Source organism: Mus caroli, chromosome 5 (genome assembly GCF_900094665.2).
Source record: "Mus caroli chromosome 5, CAROLI_EIJ_v1.1, whole genome shotgun sequence".
Lineage (NCBI taxonomy): Eukaryota > Metazoa > Chordata > Mammalia > Rodentia > Muridae > Mus > Mus caroli.
In genome coordinates, this window is record NC_034574.1 from 18,914,499 (window position 1) to 18,935,143 (window position 20,645).

The 20,645-nt window shown below is 40.5% G+C and overlaps 1 protein-coding gene across 6 annotated transcripts in view; it reads right to left on the reverse strand.

The window, feature by feature from the left end:
- Fam126a (family with sequence similarity 126 member A) overlaps positions 1 to 20,645 on the reverse strand; it is a 120,859-nt gene that overhangs the window by 78,359 nt on the left and 21,855 nt on the right. For all 6 annotated transcript variants that reach the window (XM_029477391.1, XM_029477389.1, XM_021161836.2 and 3 more), the window contains 2 exons: positions 11,041 to 11,119; positions 3,010 to 3,111 (listed from right to left, as the gene is read on the reverse strand). In XM_029477391.1, the coding sequence (XP_029333251.1) occupies positions 3,010 to 3,111; positions 11,041 to 11,091 (153 nt within the window). In that variant the 5' untranslated portion in view covers positions 11,092 to 11,119. The remainder of the gene's footprint in view (positions 1 to 3,009; positions 3,112 to 11,040; positions 11,120 to 20,645) is intronic.

Consider the following 20,645-nt stretch of genomic DNA (forward strand, 5'->3'; position numbering starts at 1 on the left):
TTCAAACAGACTAAGTAAGTAGAGTAAGGAGCAAGTTCAACTATCCTCTTCTAAAAGCAGGCCTTGGGATGTGGCTCTGACACAGACTGCTTTCGTCCAGGACAGCCAAGGCTACACAGAGAAACCCTGCCTCGAAAAACAAAAAAAAAAAAAAAAAAAAAAAAGCAAACGAGACAAGCAGACTGTTTTTAAAGTGGTGCATGCCTTTAATCCCAACACTTTGGGAGGCAGATGGTGGGAGAGGGCAGAGGCAGAGGGGCAGGTGAATCTCTGTGGCCAGCCAGTGTGAGTTCCAGGACAATGAAGGTCACAGAGAAACCCTGTCTAAAAAAAAAAAATTATCCACCTTCTGGCAGTACTCATAGAGTATTTTTTCCACCTCACAGTGGTGGTGGCATTAGAAAGCACAGGTTCGACTGTCTCAAACAGAACAAAGTGGCTCTGCTCTGTGCTCCAACACTCTCTCTGTGCCCCAGCACTCACATTTCCAAATCCCCAAGCAAACTTGAATTGAATCAATCCACGAAGCTTGTTAAGTTCAACAAGCATTTTCAATTATAAACCTTGCTAGAAAATTCATTTAAGACACTCTGTAAGAACACATAATCAACTTTAATCAAAATATACTCAAAGTCTTTATGACCAGTTTTAAATCCAAAATTAAAAGATTTTTGCCTAATGAAAGCATAATTAAGTGAAGACAGATTTAAAGAAAAGAAAAAGACCATGTTGCAAAAAGATTAAAATTATTCACTTAAAGCCGATACAAATCAACACCAACATCTGTTTGATGTTTTACAGCTTGCAAAGCACTATTTATACAGAAACAGGATCAATTCCCACTCTACTGTAAGTAGACTATGACTAGCCACACTTTTCCATATAAGGAAATGGAGACAGAAAGGCTATGGATCATGATGGACAGTACACATAAGAGCCAGAAAGGAGAAAGAGCTCAAGTTTACAAATGTCAGAAAACAATACTGTATAATGTGAGAAATACAGGCCTAGGTAACATGAATGTATTTTACGGTGGTGATTGAACATGCTGGGTTGCTAATGGCTTGGTGACATTTTGGAATATATTTCCCTATGAAAGCACAGCTCAAACTTGTTGGAAGTTGAGTGCTGCTTCTAAAGGAAGCCTGGGCAACAAGAATAAAGAGGAAAGCAGCTTGGTGAAGAAAAGACAAGGCCAACACAACTCTGATTAAATTATTCTACATGAAGTCTAATGGCCTGTCGGGAAGACCTCTAAGCCCGCTAGCATCTCACTCACAGTGAACTCCACAGCATAGTAAGTAGAGTCTAGGCTACTCTATACTCCTGCCAACACAAATTAATTACACAGATAACACTATCTCCTGGAGTGCACAGTCTGGTTGCAAAGGCCCATGGATTCACATATGTTACCTACCACTGAAGAAAGAGATTCGTGGCAGGCCAGCAATGCCAGGGTTCAGGAGGCAGGGGTAGATGGCTCTCCATGAATTTGAGGCCAGCCTAGACTATATAGTGAGTTCTAGGACATCCAGGGTTACAAAGTAAGACCCTGCTGAGAGAGGGGGGTGGGGATGAGAGACAGACAGAGAGAGAGACAGAGGCAGATGACCAACAGAGAGACAGAGACTGAGATTGACTTTAAACCGGTCACATCTTTTCCTAAACTCAAAACCAAAAGGAATTATGCAAGTTATCTCCTTTCTATCTACTTCAGAGCTGTCCCCTTCTAGTCCCAGAATAGGAAAGGCACTAGCAGACCAAGCGCGGCGGCATTCAGCGAATGCCTTGCACCTCCAATCTCCTACACTTCCCTGCAGCTAGGAGTGTTTGTTTTACTTGCCACATGGAAAAGCTGTATTTGTCCCTGGTCTGGTGTTTTGGTTGTTGTGGTTGCTATGACACCTGGTAACTCATAAAGAATGCATTCCTTCCCAGCTCTGCAGATTGAGTAGTCTAGACCAAAACATCACCTCACAACAAAAGACAGACAGGTGAGAAAGCTAAGGAAGCCAAACTCACCTTGCGAACAGCACCAACCCCATATTCGTCTCAGTGTTTTCTCCTGCTCCTTATGCAACTGAACCCAGAACCTAGTGTATGCTAGGCAAGAGCTCTCCCACTGAACCATATCCCAGGCCCATTTCTTTCTCTCTTTTTTAAAAGATTTATTTATTTTTTATTTATATGAGTACACTGCAGCTGTCTTCAGACATACACTAGAAGAGTGCATTGGATCCCATTACAGATGGTTGTGAGCCACCATGTAGTTACTGGGAATTGAACTCAGGTCCTCTGGAAGAGCAGTGAGTGCTCTTAACTGCTGAGCCATCTCTCCAGCGGCCAGGCCCATTTCTTAGTATTTGTTACAGTGGTAAGTACGTTCCCAGATGACTCTTAGAGGTAACGACCATGCAAACCATGGAGAGATGCAGTTCCGCATGGTTACTCAGTCTCTCTCACCTTTCTCTTAGGATGAAGATCACTGCTCTTTGAGCCCCTAATGTCCACCATAGTAATGGCTTATAGCAGGCACATCAATATTTGCTGAAGAAAAAAGATTATTTGCACGACTTAGACATTTCAAGGCTATGGAGACTCAGAGACATACAGAAGGAGAACACCGAGAAAGATGGATTTGGGGATACAGTAAGGATTCTAGTTTTCATTCTGGAGAATGATACACTGAAATTAATTTTATTCTTGTTTTGCAAATATATACATTTTCTTACCTTACACATGTATGTTATATTTTATGTTTAAATAAAAATAATCGGGCTGGCGAGATGGCTCAACGGGTAAGAGCACTGACTGCTCTTTTAAAGGTCCCGAGTTCAAATCCCAGTAACCACATGGTGGCTCACAACCACCCGTAATGAGATCTGACGCCCTCTTCTGGCGTGTCTGAAGACAGCTACAGTGTACTTACATATAATAAATAAATCTTAAAAAATAAAAAAATAAAAATAATCAACTGAATATTATTCATACAAACTGTAATGTACTTACCTCACTCTGTGGCTCCTGGATAACTTTATAGAGAGATGAAACTAAAGAACTCTTGTCTTTCAAATTTGTGGCATAATTTGGCAAAGATGTTTCTGGGAGTGTCTAAACAAATTAAAAAATATTTTTATGAAATTCTAAATCAGACAAATTCATACAAAAGAAAATTAGTATATATTGGTCATTAACACAGAAGGAAGGAAACTAAGAAAGACTGACTAAAAGACATAGTTTCCAGAATTCCATGCTGGTGTTTGGTACAACTTTATAAAAATATCAAAAGAACAAGAACAAAAATAAATAAAATAAAATTAACCCTGCATTCTCACATAAGACAGTGAACTTTATGTGATATAGATTATAACTCAACAATAGCAAATTTAAAAAAAAGTTTTATTCTTTTATTACCAACAGGGTCAATCACCGTCAGAACTCGTGGTTGGAATCAGGGCAATGGCTCAGTACATAAAGCACTTGCTGCACAAATGTGCAGAGCAGAATTAGGATTCCCAGGTCCCACATCAAAGCTGGGCAGGCATGGTGCTGACTGCAGTCCCAGTACTCTGGAGGCAGGAACAGGACATTACCAAGGGAAGCTGGCTTGCTAGACTAGCCAATGGTGTGCTCCGTGTTCAACCAGAGACCCTGCCTCCATTAGCTAAGTGCAAAGTAATCAAAGAAGATACTCAGTCTCACCTGTGGACTTACACATGCACTCCCACATGTGCAAGTGCACCCACACACATGCAAACACCCATGAACACACGCATGCAGCCCACACATTTATAAACATTCAAATGAGAAAACTTCATCTTTAACTGCCGGTTTAGATCAGAAACAATATTGAACCACATGTAAAGACAGTTCCGTCTTCAGAGCATCAGGAGTGATAGATCTCCTTAGGTCCATGAGGATCTGCTAATGTGTCCAACATGTACACCACAGGCCACCGATCCAAATACCCCTGAGTCCCATGCTACTGCCAGAGATGAGTCTAAGGTGGGGCAAAATACCTAGACTCCTCAGAACTGGGAAACTCGGAACTGTACTTCCACAAATTAATTCTGCTAATGCCAGTTAAAATACAGACCATCAACCACAGCCTGTTGGCACTACTTCTTCAGACAGGGACCCTACAGCTCAGAGAGAGGAATGGAGAGAGACTCTCAGTAGTAACTCAAAATCATGGGTGAAAAGGTGACAGGAAAAAACTGAAGAGAAAATTTACTGTAACAATAATAAAACGTATCCTCTAGAGCTTATCTCATTAGCAGTGTCTGTCTCCCCATCACTGCTCACTCAGGTTCCCTCACTCACCCCCACAACAGACAGCATCTCAAAGACTCCTAACAGCCATGCTAAGACACGCACCAGATCTCACATATCCCATAACCAAGCATTTCATGATTTAACGTGGGCTGTGGCTACAATACACAGCTTGACCTGTGCATAAGTATGCACAGAAAATTAAGCTGTATCCCTTCTTACAGCAGGGTTATTTGATTCATCCTTACTTCACTTTCTTCCCAAGGGAGAGCTGTCTTTTCCCCTCTCCATCCCCATCACTCAACAGAAAGCCTCAGCCTCAGACCTTGGCTGGGAGAGCACTGAGGGACAGAAAGAACTGAAACTAACATTGTCTGGACTCTTTAAAACCAGGTCCTATTTTGCCTGAAGACATGTAAGTGACTAGGTCTTTCTGATTTAATAAGGGCTTTGTTTCCCAGCATGGTGAGTAAATGTGAAGCATTTGGAAGCCTGCCACCATTCTCCAGAACAATAGCAGCAACAGCCACAACAGCAAAAGCAGCTCCCATGCCCTGCTCCGGAAGGCAGAGAAACAAAGACCTCCAGGCAACATTCCATTTCTGTCATGTAATCAAGAGTAAGCTAATACTGGAGAAATTTATATAACAGCATCAGCTGTCGAATCTCATTAAAGCAAGCCTAAAGGTATGTGCAAAGCACACGATTTAATCTACACAGCAAGTGAAGCACACTAAGTAGTCTATGTGAGCACATAAGGTATTTTCTGTGAGCCAGCCACAGGCTTCAGGGTTATTATCCTTCCCAGCTCCCTCTCTGACCCTGTCCTCCCGTCCCTCACCCCATTTCTTCCAACACTAAAGGCCTTTATGGAAACCTACCGTAGAAACCTCCTCAAATGTAAACACATACACATGCATATATAAAATGAGCTACCTTATAATGGAGAATAATGACAACCCCCTATGGTGTATGAGCTACCCCCTTTTGAGCTGTTATTTAATAGGGTCACATAGACAACTCCCCTCCTAATTCCAGGGTTAATTTTGTTTTCTTGGGTTTTTGTTGTTTGTTGGTTTGGGGGAGGGATGATTTTTGTTTGTTTTGTTTTGGGGTATGTTTTTGTTTTTTGTTTTGTTTTGTTTGCTATTGCTCTTGGATATCCTCCAGAACTTAAGGTAAAACCCTACTGCTAAAGATACCAGATAGCTACATAATAGGACATGGAAAAGCCAAGCTTGTCCCATCCTAGATGCTGCCTTACTTCCTAGTTCTCAGTGCTGGAAGGCTTCATGCATCCTACTAGGGAAGTTTTACTTGTGAACACTGTGAGCAGCAACAATGACTGTACGAGCCACAGAGACTGGATGTCTGCAGTGAAACAGCATTTGTCAGACATGATGGCTCAGTTGCACTTGGGAACTCACTGCATCTGAGACAGCACAAGGTTTGCACAAGATCAAGCAGCTGAAGTCCTAGCAGGGAGAGGGAGGGGCCCATGAAGTCCCTCTCCCATCTGAGGAGAGGGACTTCATGTGTAATTAATGGCTGCAGGGTGTGAGAAAGTGAATTTTCTCAGGGATGCTGGCCCTAAGAGGCTGGCTACCTATGCTCCAGTAGATGGTCCCACATCCATATACATATAAGCACAACTAAATGGACTCAGTGAGTTTTTCAAAAAAATTTTAAAGATTAAAAGAAAAAACATATGAAATTAGGAGAAAAAGTAAGAAGGAAGGATAGGAAAGGAACTGCAGGGGAGAGAAGTGGGGAAGGTTTGATTAAAATACACATGCACATATAAATATTATTAAGTAAAATATTTTTAAAAGAGAAAAAGAAATAGCCAGAGTTAAAAGTACATCTCTTTTCTAAAATCTCAAACTCTGTGAAGCACAGAATCCTGGGGCTTCTGTTGATAAATAAGAAAAGAAAGCCTTTAAAACCAGTGAGACAAAACCAGCCATCATACGCAGCTCAAAATACCTTCAGTATCTCATGGTTTGGATATGAGGAAAGTCACCTTTCTATACAAGGGAAGGGTATAACTACTGCGCTTACAGTGCTACATGAGGGAGACAGAGAGATGGCTTAACATAAGAACCCTGACTGGTCTTCCGGAGGACCTGGGGTGATTCCTACTCTCAGTGCCTACACAGTGACTCACAGCTATCTATAACTCCAGTCCCAAGGGATCCCACCTCCCATTTTGGCTTTTGCAGGTACCAGACATGCACATGGTACATAGACATGCACGCAGACAAAATACCCATAGGCATAAGATAGATACATAAAAATTAAAACAAAATAAATGGTGCTTTGAAGAACTAATCTTAAGAACCAGATGAACTCAAGAACTGTCGGCCTTCTCAATTACCATGTTTCTTATGCTGTTGAACGCAGAATGGAGACAAAAATTTAAGAAAAAAGTTGAATGCTTCATACTTAAGTACCATTTGGCAGATGGCTTTTAAAATGTAAGGAGGTGACATGGATTGGGTGGAAGAAGACAGGCAGATGGGTGAAGATTCAATAAAGAGAACAATCCCATTCAACAGCTTCATACATGAAAATGGATTTTTGAGCCATATATTGAGTATCAGAAAATTGAAAAACTTAGGAGCCTAGAATCTGCTACATAAAATACACAAAGCAATCTGAAACTTTTTTTTTTTACAAATAAGTCATTGAAAATATTTATTATTCATGAGGCCCTAGTTTAGTCACTTTGTTAGTCTACTTAGAGAATAATACCAACAAGTTAGCTAGTACAGAGACTATGAGTGTCTACTTAGAACATACAACCAACACCTTAGCTAGTACAGAGACTGAATGTTTTTCTCCAAGCACAAGATCTTACATTTACTTATTATTTATTATTTTGTGTGTATGTGTGTGTAGTCACTGAAAAATCAGTGAGAGGAATTAGTTGTCTCTGTGGGTTCTGGGCTCTAACTCAGGTCATCAAATTTGGTGGCAAGTACCTTTACCCCCCCCTTCCCCCTCCCCCCAAACTATCCAGCCCACTAGAAAAAAATTTACAGGAGTTTATATTGTGTGTACATTTTCGGATAAAGTTTTACAGGAAGCAAACTACACTGTCTCTGTGTTTTGGAGGCTGCTGAGTTTGATTATGAAAGGAGGAGTTCAAACTGTGACCAGGGCACAGCACCTACGGCAACCTTTGTGATGCTACTGACTGAGCTGTAATGATTTACTCAATAAACTGCTTCTAGAACTGGGAACCCATGACCTGTTGCTGACTCTCTGCCCACTCAGTCAATTACAATGATGTTGCCAAAGATGTGCTACTCAAACAAACAAACAACAAACCCCCCAAAGGGCCAAAAATGGGATTGTCTTTAAAAAATAAACAAAACACAAAAAGGAGAGTGGGCGCTTGAGAGACAGCCGGCAGTTAAGAGTACTTGCTATCCTTCTAGAGGAGCAGAGTCTGAGCCCAGAATCCACACGGGGTCCCAGGAGCCAGCGGTGGCACAGCCACCTCCAAGGTATAAGAAGCTTTTTTCGCATGTACACATGTACACGAAAATTAAAAATCCAAACAAAATTCCTGTCTTAAAATGTTTAACTAAAACACATAGTCTCACATCACAATAATTTGAAAAGGTAGCCTCATTCCAAGAGCACTTAGAATATTTGTTCCCACACATTCTTCTACCTTGTGTTACTTGGTTTACTGCTGATAATCTCGCTTTCTTTATCAAACCAACAGCTGAGTGCAACACACATTAACATACTGCAGAATGCTCACCAAATTCAGCAAGGGATAGGAAACTCCTTGACTTGGTAACAATACAAATTTGAAGGCATTTAAACATCATAGCATCACAGAAACAAACTGATTGGAATTTGGGTGGATTTAATTTGAGCAGGGAAGAACGAATCACACCATTGCTTTTTGCTTCATGTGGCCCAGGATTCCATCAATCCCTCTCCCATTGGAAAAGTTTCCTTATCTTTATATTAAACTTTTAAACTTTACAAAATGTTGATAGGCCACAGCAATGCATCCTAATGACAAAGCATTACTTAGATGAAGCCTTTATGTTTTCATACTCTTAGTTTCTTTTAGTGGAAGACAGTATTTAGTAAAGCAAGACTTGGTGCTTGCTATATTGCTATGCGAGAGGGTGCACTACCTACAAGGTCGTCTAAGCACAGCACCAAGAAATGTACACATGCACATGCGTATCTGACACATCGTTAGAACCCATGCTTCCCACCCAGTCTTCCAACTCTGGCCTAACCCCACTCCTTGATTTCTTATCGACAATCTCCGTTCCAGGTTTTGCAGTGCCTTTCTCAGACAAAGCAAAAGCAAATTCTCATATCCCTAATATATGTACGTATGTATTCAATGGCACTAATCTGCCAGTGAAGCCTCTCCAGCCAGCTCTTGTACAAGTCCCCTCTGCATCTTCTTGCTAACCAGACAACCACTCTGCTCCCTCAGACACCAGAACACACAGCTGCCAATACTGCAGCCTGCCCTCTCTGTCCTCCCTAGCGCATTCCCTGGGTAGCTGAGCACTACGGGAGGAATGGGAAAGAATTAGCAGATAGGCATTATCTTAGGGTTTTCTATCTCTGTGATAAACACCACGACCCAAAGCAAGTTGGGGAGGAAAGGTTTATTTGGCTTACATTTCCAAATGGAGGCAGGAGCTGATGCAGAGGCCATGGAAACATGCTTCTTACTGGCTTGATCCACATGGTTTGCTCGGCCTGTTTTCTTATAGAACCCAGGGCATTCAGTCCAGAGATAGCACCACTCACAATGGGCTGTGCTCTCCCCCATCAATAACTAATTAAGAAAATTCTCTATAGACTGAACCACAGTCCAGTTTTTTTTTGTTTTGGGTTGGATTTTGGTTTTTGAGACAGGGTTTCTTTATGTAGCCCTGGGTATTCTGGAACCCACTTTGTAGATCAGGCTGGCCTTGAACTCACAGAGATCTGCCTGCCTCTTGCTTTCTGAGTGCTGGAATTAAAGGCATGAGCCACCAGGCCTGATTCCACAGCCTGATCTTATGGAGGCATTTTCTCAATCAAGGTTTCCTCTACTCAGATGACTACATTTGTGTCAAAGTGAACTAAACAGAACTAGCACAGGCTCTATGGTTTTAAACATTTGTCATAATCATTGCCCCCTCCCCCATGGCCAGTATTTAACACTCTTGTCTGCACACTCCCCTTAAGTGATTCTTAAGAAATCAGTAACTGGCTATGTTGGCTTTTCCACCTTTGACATAAGAATGGTCTACCAAAAAAAAAAAAAAATGGTACTCAACAGTTAAAGCTGAAAAGTTCCATCAACTGGCCCTCACTCTGAAATCATGACAATGTATGCAAAACATATAAACACCTTTGAAGAAGAGGAAAAGCTTAAAAACTCCTTGAATGACCATTACAAATCTGACAAGAGGGATGTACATATTATATTTAATCCAAATATTAAAAATTGCAAAAAGTGTCAAACAGTGTACTTTTCTACATTCCACACTGCTTCGTGGTGAATTGAGAAGTCCAAAGAAGCACACTCAGTTGGTGGCAATAGATTCTAAGAAAGTAACAAAGCCTATCTGGTGTTCAGGAGGACTAGACAAAAGCTGCAGATAAAGCCAGCAGTTAACAGGATGCACAGCTTCTCCCATGGTCGCTTAGCAACTGGAGTATAGGAACAACTCCTCTGAGTGACTACTACTGTACTCTTACTTACTGAGAATCCCTGTCTGAAATCACACATCATCCAAACTCTGTCATCTGAACGTGTCAGTAAGAACCACACATGCCCCTCTTGTCCAGAGAGTTTAAATCACTGCCCAGGAGGAGAAGCCTTGGCTTCCAGCACAGACCAAGACAGCAGGATCCTGAGTCCACTTGCAAGTCCAGACTAGATGTAAAACTCATTACATTACACACAGTCCTGCTTTGGTATGAAACTATCAAAATATGGCTTTATTTAAATTTCACCTAAAATGCCTCTTCTCCAAATGCTATCCAAATTTTATCTTTTCCTTTGTTTGGTGATGTCACTGTTGTTGGGCAATCATCTCCTTCCCTGCAGAAAGCCAGGAAACTTAGTGCTATTGGATTGTAAATCTGTCCCTGATGTCTGGGCTCATTAGTCCAGATAAAATCCACATGACATTTGCTGCCCAATCTCTTTATGTCTGTGATTTAGGATTATGAAGTGCCCCACGAGGACAGGAGAAAAGAGCCAGCTGGCTTAAGGAATACAGTTTAGCTACCATAGAGAAGAGTTCATGAGACCACAAAGCCTAAGCTTATTTTCTTCACCAATGAGTCAAAGATTAACTCTACTATCCCAGCTCCTAGGTCAGCCTTCTAGAAAAGGACCTCTTGGTGAAGATTAAGGAAATACCTTGCTGCCTTGTACTATCTGTCAACCATGCCCAGTTCCACTACTTCCCTTCATTTCTGACAATGGGTCACTGATGGCCACTAGAGTGACATCAACATTCATGGCCATGGTAATGTCACATGGAAGGAAGAGAATAAACAGATGAATAAGCTCTTTGAGTCACTTGGGAAAAAGGAATTAATCGTCCAAAAAAGATTACTATGCATAAAGTGCTCCCTACTGCGACACAGTATATAACATTCTTTCCCCACAGGTCATTTAGCATGTTGGTCATATAAAATATAAAAACACCATTAGAATTTAAACCCAGACAAAATTTGTTTAGGATAAAATTTCTGTATTAGAAGAGTTGTTATTACCTTAAATTCTGACAGCCATTCTTCCACAACCCCTATCTCTGAGGTGAACATCTTTCCACATTTGTTTCAAACCTTCAACCTGAAAATGAACACAGAAAAGTATGAAATATTTGAATTAATTTTATTTCAGTCTTAATACTTTGTGCAGAGTTGCTCCTACAGCTAGTTACTCCTTACTTGGGAAATTAGTTGCAATGCTCATAGGCAAACCTTAACGCAAAATTCTAACAAAAGTGTAAATATCATAAAATAATAAAACTGCCTCTACAATTTTCATTCAGCTTTCAGAAATGCCAGTTGTAAAATATTCAAACAGTCTTTACTTTTGATTGTATAATTTCAAACATGATCATCTTAAACTTGTGAAAAAGACTTGTAAAGATTTGTTAACTACACATCCTATTGCAAGGGACTGTTTCTTGGATTAAATTTTATACTGCAACTAAAAACACTTATTATGAAACCTGGCAAAAGTGTTCTTACTCAGTAATAAAGAACACCACAAACTCGAATAACCTGGGTCCCACTGTCTTTCAAAGTCTATAGACAACCCTAAAGGAAAAATACATGTTCTTGCCAACAAATAAATTAATCCATGGTGACTTGAGTGATACATAGCTTATCTTTTAATAAAAAGAAGCCCATTATCAAGTCAAGAGTATCAGAAAAACACACATTTGTACTGCACCTTGTATTTTATAGAACTGTCTAGATAAACGGGTTTGGAATTATGTTCAAATATTACCCAAAGCACTGCTAGATCAGATACTGCCTTTAAAAGTCAACAGGGGGGCGAGGGGGAATCACATCTTCAGCTGTCAAGACTGGGGAAAATTCTCTTTTGACTCTAATAAAGTTGATAGCAAAGTTTCTGCTCTGTCTACCAAAAAGGCAAGTCTCCATTAACTTTATCCATTGCTTTAGTCTACATCCTTTCATGTTGTTGCTGGGCTGTTTTGGTTTTGTTTTGCCTTAGGTGGGTGGGTGGCTGGCTGGTTGGTTCGCTGGCTGGCTGGTTGGCTGGTTGGTAGGCTGGATGGTTGGCTGGATGGTTGGCTAGTTGGTTGACTGGTTGGCCGGTTGGCCGGTTGGCCGGTTGGCCGGTTATTTCTCAGAGAGGGCTATACTCTATAGACTGGCTGCCCTCAGATGCACAACCCTCCTGCTTCAGCAGTGCTGTAATCATAGGCTTTAAGCGACTTTACATTCTTACTCATTTTCTTCCCACCTCTACCTACTGACATTATATATCCATTATATAGCCTTTTGTATGTATTTGTGAAACAGAGGAAATATAGATACAGATGTTTTCTTTTTATATTCTACTGCTTAATAAAGAATAAAAAGGTATCAGGAATTGGCCTCAATATAGCATTGCAAACAATAGGAATGGTAAGATTTTCATGAAAATTCAAAAGAAATGCAGTTAAGATTAAGACCAATTTTGATGTTATTAAGAAGATATCAATCGGATGTGCAAAAGGTACAGGATAGTCAAGGCCTTGAAAACAACAGAGCTGGAAGACCTGGACTTCAGATAGCAGAATTTACTGTAGAACCTAACAAACTCAAAATTAGCATAGTGTTCTCAGAGGACAGAAAAATATGCTAATAGAAGCAGACCTACAAAAACATGGCCATTTGTGAATATCACAGAACACATGAGGACCACAGAATACATGGTCTCAATTCTGTGAGGGAAGGACAATCTTTAAAATAAATGTGGCTAAGCCAACTGGACAGCTGAGTGGGCAGAAGAAGGAAAGAAAGGGAGGGAGGGAGGGAGGGAGGGAGGGAAGGAGGGAGGAAGAAAGCCAGTCACAGCTAGCTATGATGGCCTAGATCACATTACATGCAGAGCCCATTTGTAGTTGAACTATAGATCTAACAACATCAACAACAACAACAAAAGTAAGAAAGGACCTTTATAATGTTGGAATAGGGATAGATCTCCTAAGCCAAAGGTGAGAGAAGAATACATTGTATATCATTAAATGTAACAATTTTTTATTCTAATTGAGCAGTGGTGGCGCAAGCCTTTAATCCCAGCACTTGGGAGGCAGAGGCAGGTAGATCTCAAGGTTTGATGCCAGCCTGGTGTACAGGGTGAGTTCAGAATAGCCAGGGCTACACAGAGAAACCCTGTCTCAAACAAACAAAAGAATTATTTATTCCTCAAAAGATACCACTAAAAGGCTCAGGCAACATTATAGAGTAGAAGAAATTATTTTCAACTCAACTCATAATGTACATACAGAACCAAAAGTCTCATATCAGAATATAAAAAAGACCAATTTAAGAAAAAAGCAGAAAACCCAATAGGAAAAAAAGACCACCACGTAACCAGGCAGAAATTTAACAAATGAGAAAGGAGTATTCAACTTTGCTAGTCATCAAGGAAGTCTCTCTCTCTCTCTCTCTCTCTCTCTCTCTCTCTCTCTCTCTCTCTCTCTCTCTCTCTCTCTCTCTCTCTCTCTCTCTCTCTCACACACACACACACACACACACACACACACACACACACACACCCGAAATATATCTAGAATGAAAGACTGATAATACCAGTGTGGCAGTTTGAATAAGATGTTCCCCATAAATCTCTGGCATTTGAACACTTGGTCTCCAGTTCATGGCTGTTCGGGGAGAACTAAGAGGCATGGCTCTGAGGAAGGAAGACTCCTGCCATTTTAAGTTAACTTTCTATTCTTGTTTGTGGATTGAGATGTGAGCTGTCGGCTATTGCTCCAGCACCATTGACTGCTGCTGCCATGTTTCCTACCATGACTGTGATAAGAGTCCTATATGTCTGAGACCATAAACCCAAAGGACACTTCCTTCTATAAGCTTTTTTCCCTTGCTGTTTATTTCTGAGACAGTGTCTTGCTATGTAGCTCAGACTGGATTTAAACTCATTATGTAACACAGACTGACATCAAACGCTTAGCCATTCTCTTGCCTAAGTTTCCCAAGTGCTGAGTTTACAGTGTGCATGACAACACTCAGAACCCATAATGGTTTTATATTACAAAGCCAGCCCAGTGCCTGGAGGACACCATGCTAAGAAATAAGCCAACCTGAAGATCAGAAACAGAGTAGCAAGGAACTGACCAATGAGCAGGCTGGACAAGGAGAGTGCATCCCATCTTTCCACTAAGCATGCATGAAAACTGTCAAGAGAGCAGGTAGGAAAGGTTCTCAGCACACATACAAAAACAAGTATGTGAAGTGGTGCAAGTCTTAATCTGTTTGATTTCATCACTTTACAATGTGGACATGTCAAAACATTATGTTGGTCAAGCCTGTAATACCAGCACTTGGGAGGATGGGACAGGAAAATTCAAGGCCAGCCTGGGTTGCATAGCGAATTTAAAGTAAGCCTGGGTTACAAACAAACAAACAAAAATCAGAAACATAGTCTAATAATAAACATACACATCTTTTGTTTTTGAGACAGGGTCTGGCCTAGACTGGCCTCAACCTCATAATCCAGCTGCCTTTACCTCTGGAGTACAACATACACAAACTGTATTTGTCAATTGCAGCTTAAGTAAAGCTTTGAAGAAACCAAATGTATACATGGTCAAAAATAAAAAAAAATCCTTTCAAGGTGATTATTTTTTAACTTTTTGAAAAAATCTGAAATTATAATTCCAGAATTTCTTTTACTTTCCTTCCTCCAGACTCTCCCCTATATCCCTCTCCTTCTTCAAATTCATGGACTCTTCTTTCATTAGTTACTAAATGCACAGATGGATGGATAGACAGGTAGATAGATTCTTAAATATAACCTGCTTAGTCTGTATAACATTACTTGCATGTATGTTTTCTGGGTTCACATTTTCACACTGGACAGCCAGTTGCTGTGCTCTTCCCTAAGAAAGATCATCTCTGCAGTTCCCATCTTCCTTCAGTTGCCTATAGCCCTTTGTAAGGTTGAGTGAGGCCCTGTGGGCTTTTCCCTGCCCACACTGGCATGTCCATTGATGTCATTCTTTTTCAGATCATGTTTGAGCAGTCATGTTGGTAAGCCTTATATGAATGTAGCTTCTGACATTATTAAGAGACACCATCTCACAGCAAACTTCCGGATCCTCTTCTTAAAATCTTTCTACCCTTTCTGCAAGTTCTGTAAGCCCTGGGTTGGGAGTGTTTGTAGATGTATCCACTGGGACTAGGCTCTACAATGTTGCTTATTGATGGGTTGTGGTTTTCTGTAGTGATCTCCATGTATGAGAAAGAGAAGTTTCCTTGATGAGAGGTGAGGACTACACTAAACTGTGAGTATAAAGACAAATGTTTATAGATTGTTGGTGATTATGCTGGTTTAAGAAAGTAGTGGTTGTGAATCACAAAAGAACACACATGATATGCACTCACTGATAAGGGGATATTAGCCCAGAAACTTAGAATATCCAAGATACAATTTGCAAAACACATGAAATGCAAGAAGAAGGAAGACCAAAGTGTGGATACGTTGTTCCTTCTTAGAATGAGGAACAAAATACCCATGGAAGGAGTTACAGAGACAAAGTTCGGAGCTAAGACGGAAGGAATGACCATCCAGAGACTGCCCCATCCAGGGGTCCATTTCATATACAACCACCAAACACAGACACTATTGCATATTCCAGAAAGACTTTGCTGACAGGACCCTGACATAGCTCTCTCTTGTGAGTCTATGCCAATGCCTGGCAAATACAGAAGTGGATGCTCACAGTCATCTATTGGATGGAAAATAGGGCCCCTAATGGAGGAGCTAGAGAAAGTACCCAAGGAGCTAAAGGGGTCTGCAACCCTATAGGAGGAGCAACGGTATGAACTAACCAGTACACCCCCAAGAGCTGTGTCTCTAGCTGCATATGTAGCAGAGGATGGCCTAGTCGGCCATCAATGGGAGGAGAGGCCCTTGGTATTGTGAAGATCATATGCCCCAGTACAGGGGAATGCCGGGGCCAGGAAGCTGGAGTGGGTGGGTTGGGGAGCAGGGCAGGGAGAGGGTATGGGGGGCTCTGGGGATAGCATTTGAAATGTAAATGAAGAAAATATCTAATAAAAAAAAAGAAAGTACTGGTTGTGGATTTCCCTCTAACAACTGTGGAGTCACTAGTACTTAGAAGTTAACTAGGTGTCCAGTACCAGGCATGGTTTCTCTCTTGCTGAGCAAGTCTTAAGAACAAGTAGAGGACTGTTGGTTACTGCCAAGGTAGTGTGTCAGCATTGCACCATTAGGGTTATCTTGCCATGCTCATTGCTGATGTAGTTCGTGGGCATTATAGCTGGGTAAGACTGTTGGTTGGGTCTATTATTTAGAAGCTTACATGATGCCTACTGGTTCCATGAAAACTAGTCCTCAGAAAAAGGAGGGATTCAGGTCAGCTGAAGTTCAAGGGTCTCTGGGCTCTGTTTCTGAAGTACATGGTGTCTTCAGCAAAAGAATTTACCTTCTATCTCTGGGAAACAACCAAGGACAATAACAACAGGTTGAATAGTTTAGGAGTGTCTTGGACAGTTCTGGTCAACAATTCAAAAGAGTGTTTCTCATGCCTGATATTTGTGAGGTGGTCTTTGGCTCTTGAAGGGAGCACCATTAACCTATATAAGAAAAGTTCATTAAAACTATATATGATATTAGTATACACAATTACATGTATTATAGATTTTTTCCAGATGAATAGTTAATAGTATGTTTCTGAGTAGCTTTTTCAGTCATCATTGTTATTTCACCTTCCTTTTATATTACTTCCCCTCCATAAAGAGCCTCCTTTCAGATCATTTTCATCCTCTTCCCCCATCCCTCCTTCCCTCTTCCTAAAGAGCCCTCCTTTCCTATTTCCCCGATCAGATGACGTGAATCCCTGCCATTCCCTCTCTGTTGTTCCCCAGCCTCTCTAGTCTGCAAATGGTTCTGTTTTACTTTCCTGGTTTCTGTACTTACTACAGGTAACTTGCATATGAAGATTTGGAGCTAGAGACCTCCAGTGAGAGAACTTATCTTTCATGTATCTTTCTAGGTTACCTGATTCAATATCATCTTTTTCTAGTTCTACCCATTTATCTGCAAAGTTCATTTTTCTTTACATCTGAATAGTATTCCATAGTATGTATGCACCACATTTTCATTATCTATTTTCAATTGAAGGAAAATTAGATTGTTCTTATTTCTTAGTTACTGTGAATAAAGCATAGGTGAAAATGGATGAGCAAGGATCTACAGAACTGGGTGTCTAGTCCTTTACATCCCAAGAATGGTATGGCTGGACCTTGAGGTAGATCGATTCCCAGCTTCCCGAGGAACCACCATGCAGGAGACTCATATTCAGTCTAATGTGGGCCCCATGGAAATTTTGGGTTTAAATCCTGACATGACAAATTAGAAAGGCCTAAATAGGTTAAAATGTGTGTGATTTTGAGTATTGTGGTTGTTTTATTGTTCCTCTGGGACAGAGGGCAAGCCACAGGTTTTCCTGGTTACGGCTGAAGGATATGCTGATTTGGGGGAAAGGTTTTTTTGTCTTAGTGTTTTTGGACAAGGTGATTAAGGTATTTACACCTTCCAGAGTTCTATGGATCAGATCTGATAGAGGAAGACCCCCCTGAGAACTAGATTCCAGAGAATCAAACAAAAAGGTTATCTTGATGATACTAAAATTTTGTTTTGAGATTTATATATTACAGAATATACAGCCTTGGTGAATTTCATCGTCAGACATACTGAACTGACCTGCCTGAACTCTTGATGTCTTGGTTTTTCATCTGTATCCAGTCAGGACACAGACATCAGAGACTAATACAATCATTGGTGTGGCCTTCTTAAGGCCAACAAACTCCCCCATTTCCCTAACCTTTCCCCTCCCTTCAAAAATATCTCAATGCTCATATTCAGCTCGAAGAAGTTATGAAGAGTCATCATCCCAGTTCCCTAAGCTTTGGGGCTAGGGGTGATTATTATAGGTTGTCTTTGATACTGAAAATTTTGAAGTACAGGGCTTAGACCCAGTCCTTCTATTGTTGTTATTATAATAGTTCTGAGGTGTTTAAGCCTGTGAGTTAAGAGCCGAATAGGAAATTCATGGCTCGTAGTTCATTGTTAGGGCGTGCTCAGTTATTTAACTAGAAATGGCTGAGAGTAGTTAACAGACAACAGTCTAGATTACTTCACATAGATAGATGGTTTTCAAAAACATCAGAAGTCCACAGAATGTGACATTTAATGATGATTTATTCAGTTGTGGTTGAGACAAGTCTGCTCCTGACAGTTTTCCCTGCCTTGGATTCAAAGAAGAAACTGAGCATCTTTGAGTTACTCCAATTGTGGTGAAAACAGCCACTAGGCAAGAACTGCCTTTTCATCTACAGACATAATAACTGTCCAAAGAAAGGACACAATTACAGGTTAGGACAGCTTGACTCTGCAGAGACAGAGTAGGCTAGTCCTTAATATTCCCGTTTCTCTAAGTCTGTCAGATGACCTTGGCCAGTAGGCTGAAGACTGACGCTCCATCGTGTTGAAGTAAGGCACTGTCCAAGTGATCAGCAGTTTCTATAAATTGGCTAAATTTTGGAAGCTGTGTTAGGCTTCCTATATATTTTCAGTTGAAATCAGTCATTCTTGGATTTCTGATGGGGTTGAAAAACTACATAGTCTCTTAGCCAACCCAGGCTTTATACTTTGAGAGAAACAGATTTGAGAGGATGGTTTTCAGATGGCATTCAATCTAAAGACAAGACATAGCCAGGTATAGAACTATAGTCTTTAAGTAAGGATAGATGACAGAGGTTCTATTTAATAACAAAGATGATGGGCTGGGTGTTAGGTCTCCTGTACTTTATAAATTACAAAATAATTACAGTTATGTTCAATTATATCTGAGATAAAATAGTCTTTTAATTGGACAGAAAGGGGGAAATGTTGTGGACAGCTCTGGGGCTAATTATATATGATGTTAATTCCATTCTCCAGTGAGTGGCTGCAAACAGGAGTCAGCACTCAGGTGATTTCCGGTAAACCTGCCTCCCACCTTAATTTGTAAAATAAGGGACAGCTGATGATTGGGCAGATAAAAGGGAAGGTGGAGCAGAAGGTGTGGACAGAGAAGAAAATGGAAGAGGGAGATGATGCAGAGGAGGAGGAAGACGAAGAAAAGCTGAACAGAAGCACATGGCCTGGAGAAACAGCAAGTTCTAAGGGGTCTCATAGATGTGGAAGATGGTAGTATAGCGGTAGATCTGCCCAATCTAGGCGCACAGCATGTATTCATATTAACTGTGTCATGTTTTCATTGCTGGAGCATATTTGGGTTGGAGATTTACCGTAACACCACCACACTAATTTCTATAGTGACTGTACAAACTTGCACTCCCACCAGCAATAAGTAAGATTTCCCCTTCCCCCATATCATCACCAACATGAACTGTCATTTGTGTTATTGATTTTGGTCATTAATTTGGCCACTCAATCTCAAAGTAGTTTTAATGACAGTTCTCTAATGAGTAAGGATGTTCAATATCTTTGTTCCTCAGCCATCTGTGTTTCTTCTTGAGAACTTTCTGCTTAGTTCTGTAGCCCATTTTTAAAACTGGACTATTTTTCTTGATGGCAGGTTTTTTTTTTTTAATTCTTTATATGTATTTTATATATTCCTATTGCAGTGTATCTCAAACTTCCTAATGCTGTGACCCTTCAATACAGTTCTTTAGGTTGTGATGACCCCAACCATGAAATTACTTTTGTTGCTACGATCATAATGTAAACATCTGATATGTAGGACGGTCATAGGTGACTCCTGTGGAAAGGTCGTTCAACTCCCCCAAAGGGGTTGCCACCCATAGATTGAGAACCACTGCTCTATTGGCTGTACAAAGATTGTTTCCAACTCTGCAGCCTGCTGTTTACCTAAAGGATGATACCATTTGCCAAACTGAGTATCTTCAGCTTCATGAGGTCCTATTCATTGAATGTTGTCCTTAGTGCCTATGTCATTGGTGTGCTATTCAGAAAGTCTTTTCCGTGCTGATGAGTTTAAGACTAGTCTCCATTTTTCCACCTATAAGATCTAGGGTACCAGGTCTTACATTGGGATTCTTAACTCATTTGGCGTTGAGGTTTGTGAAAGGTGATAAATATGGACCTATCTGCATTCTACATGCAGTCATCCAAGTGTACCAGTACCATTCAAAGAAGATTCTGGTCTTTCTCCAGTTTGTTTGTTTGTTTTGTGTCTTTGTCAACATTCAGGTATCCATAGGTCTTCTGTCTGGGTCTGCAATTTGAATGGATTGATCAACATGTCTGTTTTAATGCTAATAACACACTGGTTCTACAAGTCTCTAACTTGGTTCGTTAGTTACCCCGTGATATTTTTTTCCAGGCTATTGTGAAAGTATCTGACTTTTTCTCAGTCTGTTCTGTTTGACATTTGCATATGAGAAAACTAATGACTTTTGCGTATTAATTTTGTATCCTGCTCCTTTGCTGAAAATGTTTATCAGCTGTAGAATTTTCCTAGAGGATTTCTTTTTTTTTTTTATTTTTTTTTTTTATTTTTTTTTATTAGGTAATTTCCTCAATTACATTTCCAATGCTATCCAAAAAGTCCCCAATACAC